Genomic DNA, 7,290 nt, shown 5'->3' on the forward strand with positions numbered 1-7,290 from the left:
TATATATATATATATATATATATATATATATATACTGTATATTTATACCCACTTCCTCTACACAGTGAATTATTTTCTGTGGTATATATATATTCTCTGCTGCAGATTGAATTCCAACAACAGAAGCATTCAATTTAAAAAAAAACTGCTATAAATTGACAGTTTTACGGTTGTTTTTAAGATCAAAAAATGACAAACGACCACAGAAGCACACCGAAGACCATAGAGCCTCTGTCAGTTGCCCAACGTTATTCCCCTGCATTAAGGGTTTCAACACTCTTTGACACAATCACACTGATAAAATGAAACAAGACACAATATGTTTTTAAATGAGGCCTACCTTATTAAAAGAGAAGCTCACTCTGACAACTTTTCTGGGATGCGAAAGGTTAATGACCTCGTTTTTGCTAATATTGCTCGCCATCGCACCTACTCAGTGTTTGCCAAACCATGCCCACATACACTCGCGCTAGAGGCATGTCATTGTACATCCATTCTGATTGGATGAATCATGTGGCCGCGGGCTGACCCTGGGCAGACCAAAATTAGCCCCAATGAGCCACAAACCGAGGGGGCGTGGCAAGACATCTGTCAATCATTCTGAACCAGGACAGACAGGAACGGAACGGGGCTGTCATAATTTAGCCCTTTGGAAAGACCTTGGGATTTTCCCCAGGCAGTTTGACACCAGTTTTGTTGTAAATTTAACAAAATGTGTTATATTATTTCTAAAATGTATTTATATTTAAGTTATTATTTTTAAGTGGTTTATTTTAACATCTTTATTGTAAATGCCAGGGAGGGATTAGCCCTACTAGACCACTTATACCAGCCGTCCCTGACCAAGATAATTGAAAACTTTTGTTTTTTACATTAAATATGGCACGACAACTTGGTGGAAATGGGCTTTAAAAAACATAAATATAAATATAAATATTTATGTTAGTCATTTCTGTGTCAACCTGTCCAGGGTCTACCCCACCTCTTGTTCAATGACTGCTGGAGATAGGCACCAGCTCTGAAAAGGTGGGTAAAGAAAATAAATGGCTGGATGGAATGATTTCTGTTATAAAAGCTGATCATTTTTATAGAAAATACTATATTATTTTAAGATTTATTTCAAAGATTTTTTTTGTTAAGAATGAATTAAAGTGACTTCACTACTCTGAGTGAATAGGACGGTCAGATTTATTTTCATCTCTAATTTTATTAGACTCGTTTACTCTCAACTTAAACTGAAAAATAAGAGGTTTAAACTTAATTGTCTCAGCCTGAGAGTTGACAAATTAACATGTGAACCTGAGATTGAGTTTGTTCCATTTGTAAAACAAGTGTGCAGTGAGAGAAACTATCCTCTCAGCACAAAGCCGCCTGCCTGCACCCTTCAACAGGATGGGCAAAGTTGCGCACATGGCTTGAGTGATATGACCGAGCATGTCCTAGTGTCTGACAGTTTGTTTAAACTGCTGCTACACAAATAATTTAAAGTGTAAGGAGCATCTTCAGTAATAATTTAACCAAACAGTCATCAGACAGGGGTTTTTTTCTGAGACAGTTTTCAACTAGACAAGAAATCTTGTGATGTTTTGATCTTGTTAAATCCCTAGTTGATATATCCACATGATTTATCTTTTTTTACCTTAATAGGTCTGACTGGATCCTGGTGGGTTTGCTGCAATGTTTGGTGGTGCTGTTGATGCTGCAGCTGGTGGTGGGAACAGGAAACTTGCTGCTGATGATGCAGGTGATGCTGCGGTTGCTGGTGTAGAGCTTGATGAAGGTCTGTCTGTTGGCTGTAGTGTTGTTGTAGGTGTTGCTGCAGATGCTGCTGTTGGCCATACTGTTGTTGATGATGCTGCAGATGATATGGAAGGCTTTGTGCTTTGTTTATGTCTCTATGAGTTTCAACCAGCGCTTCTTCCCGTCTTCCACGTCCTCTACCCCGTCCACGTCCTCTTCTTGTTTCTCCAGCCACTGATCCCATCAACCCCCTGCAGTATGATGCTTCAGGGAGAGGACGTATGCGCGGTCTACCTCGCGGCCGAGGGGGACCTTCACGCTTTGGCTTAGTTGGTTTCCTGCCTCTTTTCTTAGGGCCATCATGGGGGAGGGTTTGAGATGGGTGCCCAAAGGAAGTGTAGCTGGAAGGATGGCAGAAGTCCATTTCACCCATTATTGGACTGACCCCACATACTCCTGAGGTGCCACCAGTCTTCCTACAACTAGAAACCAGGTCAGGCAACAAGTCTGGAAGGCGTCGGCTGTTGAGGCGAATATCAGCTGGAGCATCAGCTTTATCTTCGTCATCCTCAAATTCGTACTCCTGCGCATAATTTTTCTTTGTTTGAGGTTGTGGCTCACGTCGCTGTTTAAGCAAGTGAAATGAGCTGGTCTTCAATAGTTTCTTGGGTCGTGAGGAACAGAAAATTGGTGAAGTCAGACCACTGGTGTTGGAAATTCCTCCTACAGTTCCTATCATCTTGTTAGCTGAGCCATTCCCTTGAACTGCTGAACCCAGTCCCATAGATGGAGTTTGGGACTGGATGAGGCCAAGCTGGTCAGTATTCACAGTGGAGGGAAGTTCATGAGTCTTCAAGGAGCCGAGATCTAAATGAAGGTTACCATCTCCTGTTCCTGGAAGGCTATGGCAGTACTCTCCGTAGCCTTGATCACTGTGGTGACTAACCATATCATATCCCTCTCCAGCACCTCTTGCTCTTAGGGCTTCTAAACGCTCTTGTGCCCGCACATGACTCTGACTAAGGTTTTCTTGAACCCCTTGTCCTGCCCCAGAATCCCCAGTACAGCTTGACTTGTAATCGGCAGAACAGAACATGTCCTCCATCTCAGGAAAGAAAGAACGATCTTCATCTTGTAAGAGGGAGTCTGGAAAGCAGATTGATGTTAGAGGTGGAAATCGTTGCTGAACTTGATTCTGTCCTGCTTTATCAACTGGGCTCATTGTGTCAAACTGATGTGTTTTAAGCGAATTCAGTTGGGAATGTGTGAGTTGTGTTTCATGCTCCCTGGTTTGGCTTTGATGCTGTTGTTGGGGAGTCTCCATATTGGCTGCCATCTGGTGTGGGTGTGGATGGGTTAACTGTACATGATGATGATTGTGTGTGTGTTGTTCATGCAGAGTGTGGGAGTGCATATGGGCTGGAGGCTGGTTATGGGGGTGTAGGTGCGAAGGTGTAGATACACCCAAATCTGGTTCGGTAAGAAAATTGTGAAGATTTGAGGCTTTCTGTTGGGGGTGATGGTGAGACGTAAGCCTGTGCTGCTGTCTATGTCTGTCTCCACCACCGCCCTCCCCTACTGGAACGGTCACCCCAACATTAGTTCTGTCCAGTGGTCCACCACTGTCTAAGCTGCTTGCCTGGGAAAGAGATTGATCTAGTATGTCCAGAGGAGACATTGAGTTCTGACTGACTTGCGATTGATCTCTTGTTTGGGCAGCAAGGCTGTAGTGGGTATCTATACAGTGGTTTTGAAGCTTGACTTGTAACTGAGAAGACTGGTTTTGTGAATGAGATTCCACTCCACCAAGCTCTGTTCCCATCGTGCTCTGCTGACTCATAGAGTGGTGTTGTTGCTGCTGCTGCTGTTGCTGAGTTAGAACTTGCTGAGGGTCTAGCTCGGTGTGAGTCGTATGAGAAAGCACTGACTGTAACATGTGTGCTGACTGAGGGGCCTCTGGTGATGAATCCATCAGAGAGAGGGGTCCCTGGCTTTGCCGTGCCTGCTGCAAATCTGGAGTGTTACACAAGTAGCCACTGTCATTTGTGTTTGAAAGTTTCTTTAGCTCCATGTGAGAGTGGCTGTGTGAGTGGGAAGTTGGATGAAGATGTTGAGAATGCTGTCGATGTTGAGTATGCCGGGCATGCTGGGAAATTTGTTGTGTACGTGACTGAGAATGTGAGGACACATGTGGGGTGTGATGGGGATGTTGGGAGTGGGGGTGTTGTGTATAAGGGTCCCCTCTTCCGTAATGAACCACAGAGCCCAAAGACTCATGCTGCTGTTGATGAGACTGGGTACTGAGTGAATGGGAAAGGGATTCCGAAACTCCTTGCACTACTTCAGTAGAGGCCAACTCTGACTTGGTTTGTTGTTTATTCTGAGACACTTCTAATTGTCTATTTAAGCCACTTGTTGTGTCACTAATTGCTGTTGTAGGACCAGAAGTGCTGGTGGAATTATTGGTACGAATGACACTATGGGGGTGATATCGCTCATCTGAGAGTCTGTTAATATCATAGGTCATTACTTTGCTTTCCTCATCCCTAGCCTGTGAGACTGATTGGGGTAGTTGTTGAGAATGTGACTGATGCTGGGAAAGCTGAGGGCTTGAGGTCTGTGTGTGTAGTAAATGTTGGATTAAGAATTCATCAGCATCTTCTTCCTCATGTTGAGAGCATTCAGCTGCCAACAAATTTGTCTCTGTTTTTGGCTTGGTTGCTGCTGAGTGATAGGACTGGCTTTGTGGCTGCCTTGTATCAGGGAAACCTTGTGGTGAGGGCATGAATGCAGAAGACAGGATAGAGGACATGTATTTTGTGGCCCCTGAGCCTCCAGGGGACTGTGCAGGATGAACAGTAGAAGGAGACTGCAATGCTGGATGACTGAGAGTAGAATTGACAGAGGGTGATGTACTAGACTCGGGCAGATGGTAAGATCTGGTGTTTTCGTTACCACCAACATTCTCACTTCCTGATCCTGCAGATCCAACTCCACTTCCATGTGTGGCCTCTTTAGATATAGATCCACTCCTTGCTGATTCAGTCCCATACTCTAAAGAAGGGCTGCTTGCTCTTCTGAGAGAAGCTGAGCCATAACTTGAGTCCTCAAAGACTATTTCTGCAGAGAAGGAACGCCCTCCTGCACCTATACCAGTGAAAGGTTTCACCCCAGTAATCCCAGCTCCAGAGCTCAAGTCCTGGACATGAGGTGAACTGAATCCTCTGAAGGGCTGGACCATATGTGAAGATGGAGGCTGGCTGGGAGAATAAGACTGAGGATGGGGCTGGGGAGGGCTTTGGTCTGATAGGCCTGTGCTACAATTGGTCTCAGACTGAGAGCCATAGTTAGACAAGCATTGTTTGGCAGAAAGCTGTTGGACACAGCTAGAGGACACCACTGGCAGTGGAGGTGGTGCTGGGGCTGAGTGAGGTGGTGGTTGCTGTTGAGATGGTGCAGACAAAGAGCTGTTGCTTGTCTTTGAATTAGAGGTGGTGGATGAGGCTGATGGGGGAGTATGTGGGGCATGAGAAGAGGAAGCTGCTGAGCTAGACGAGCAGTAGCCACTTGTAGAGCTGGTGGAACTTTTTGGTCCCTTTGTGGTAGATGAAGAGGATGTTGAGGAACTGGAGGACGGGGGTGCATAGGGAGTTTGGATAATTGGTTGATATGTTTGGGATTCCATTTGGGGTGATGGTTTAGGATCAGTAGGTGGACTTTGTTCTCCCAAAGGACTGCAGGACATTCCAGCTTGGTGGTGGTGGCTGACTATCTGCTGATAACTGGACGATCCACCGCAGCTGGCATACTGCTGTAGGGCTGAGGACTGAGCTGGGGATGAACGCTGGTAATGTTTGATCACACTGTCCTGTCGTGAAACTGCCCTCTCTGGAGGAAGCTGTAATTGGGGAGGTGCTGCAGGTGGCATGCCTGGGGTGGAGGAGAACATGGAGGCATTATATAGCTGAGAGGACTGGTTATGAAGCTGGGAGGACAACAAGTTGAACTGGGGAGGGGGCAGGTGGCAACTGGAGGAGGTGGGAGGAGCTTGTGTCTGAGGAGGGGCTGGGGACTCCTGGGAGCCCCTGTATGCAGCACTCTGAGAAGACAGCAAGCGTTCAAAGCCTAAGGTGGACTGAGAGGGTGCTTTAATGTGCAGCAAAGGATCATGGGGGGATAGCAAACCATTTGCAGTTGGGCTAAATGTACGAGTATCCTGCAAGGACAGAGAGGGAGTGAATGATCGTCCAGAAAAAGAGCCAGAATGTTGGTACGCAGCAATGGGTGAGGAGCCAGGGAAGGATCCAGAACCTGGGAGTGCCCCTGAAATAAATAGTTCCGCTGGGGCCGGTGTATGCATGGCTACAGGACACAATGGAACACACACAGCATTATATTAACCAACAGGCAGTTAATCATTTTTACTTTTTATTTGTAGGATTTGATCTTATTTACAGTGCCTTGAAAAAGAATTCACACCCCTTGAACTTTTCTACATTTTGTCACTTGATACATGGTTTTCAAAATATGTAACAAACAAGCATTTGAAAAGTGTGGTGTGCATTTGTATTCACATCCTTTACTCTGATACCTTGAACTAAAATCCATAGCTGTTTTGGGATTTTGATTATTTATTTAATAAATTAGTTTATTTTTCCATTATGAGTCTGCATACTGGGTTCGTCTCCTTCCACCTCAATCATGACACTCATAGAATTCTGTTCAATCCATTATCTAAAAATAAAAAGAGTATGGCACAATAGCAGACCTACCAAGACATGACCGTCCACCTCAACTGACAGGGCGAGCAAGGAGAGCATTAATTCAAGAAGCAGTCAAGAAGCCCATTGTAGCTCTGTACTCTGTATAGCTGATATGTAGGGGCACAGTGAATATACTCAGATCAGACTGAACACTGAACTTTTTGGACTAAGTGCAAATGCTATAAATGGCAGAAAAATAACTCTGCACATTATTCTCTACACACCATCCCAACTGTAAACCATGGTGGTGGCAGCATCATGCTGTGGTGATACTTTTTTCAGCAGGGTCAAGGTGGCTGGTCAGAGTTGATGGGAAGATGGATGAAGATAAATACAGGGCAATCCTGAAAGAAAACCTGTTATAGGCTGTAAAAGACTTGAGACGGGAGCGGAGGTTCACCTTCCAGCAGGACGGTGTTCTAAACATCCAGTCAGATCTGCAATGGAATGGGTCAGATCAAAGCATGTTCATGAGTTAGAGTCCACCACTATGTAATTTATTCTCTGTATAAATACAGCTGTTAAGTACAGCATCACAAAGACCAAGGAACACATCAGACCGGTCAGGCAGTGGCGGCCAGTGGTGATATTTAAAGGGTGGGCTAATATACATATTATATATATATATATATATTTATGTCCCAATGATCCTAGGAGCTATGCTGTCAGGGGCTTCATGCCCCTAGTAGGGTCACCCAAGGTAGACAGGTCCTAGGTGAGGGGCCCGACGAAGTGCAGCCCAAAGACCCCTTATGATGAGTACGATTATTGGACACAGTGTTCCTTC

The 7,290-nt window shown here is 45.1% G+C and overlaps 1 protein-coding gene across 1 annotated transcript in view; it reads right to left on the reverse strand.

The window, feature by feature from the left end:
- prr12b (proline rich 12b) overlaps positions 1-7,290 on the reverse strand; it is a 72,495-nt gene that overhangs the window by 47,981 nt on the left and 17,224 nt on the right. The window contains exon 4 of the mRNA XM_017437258.3: positions 1,640-6,102. Coding sequence (XP_017292747.1) covers positions 1,640-6,102 — 4,463 coding nt within the window. The remainder of the gene's footprint in view (positions 1-1,639; positions 6,103-7,290) is intronic.

This window comes from Kryptolebias marmoratus, linkage group LG12, assembly GCF_001649575.2.
Source record: "Kryptolebias marmoratus isolate JLee-2015 linkage group LG12, ASM164957v2, whole genome shotgun sequence".
In the NCBI taxonomy this organism is placed as follows: Eukaryota; Metazoa; Chordata; class Actinopteri; order Cyprinodontiformes; family Rivulidae; genus Kryptolebias; species Kryptolebias marmoratus.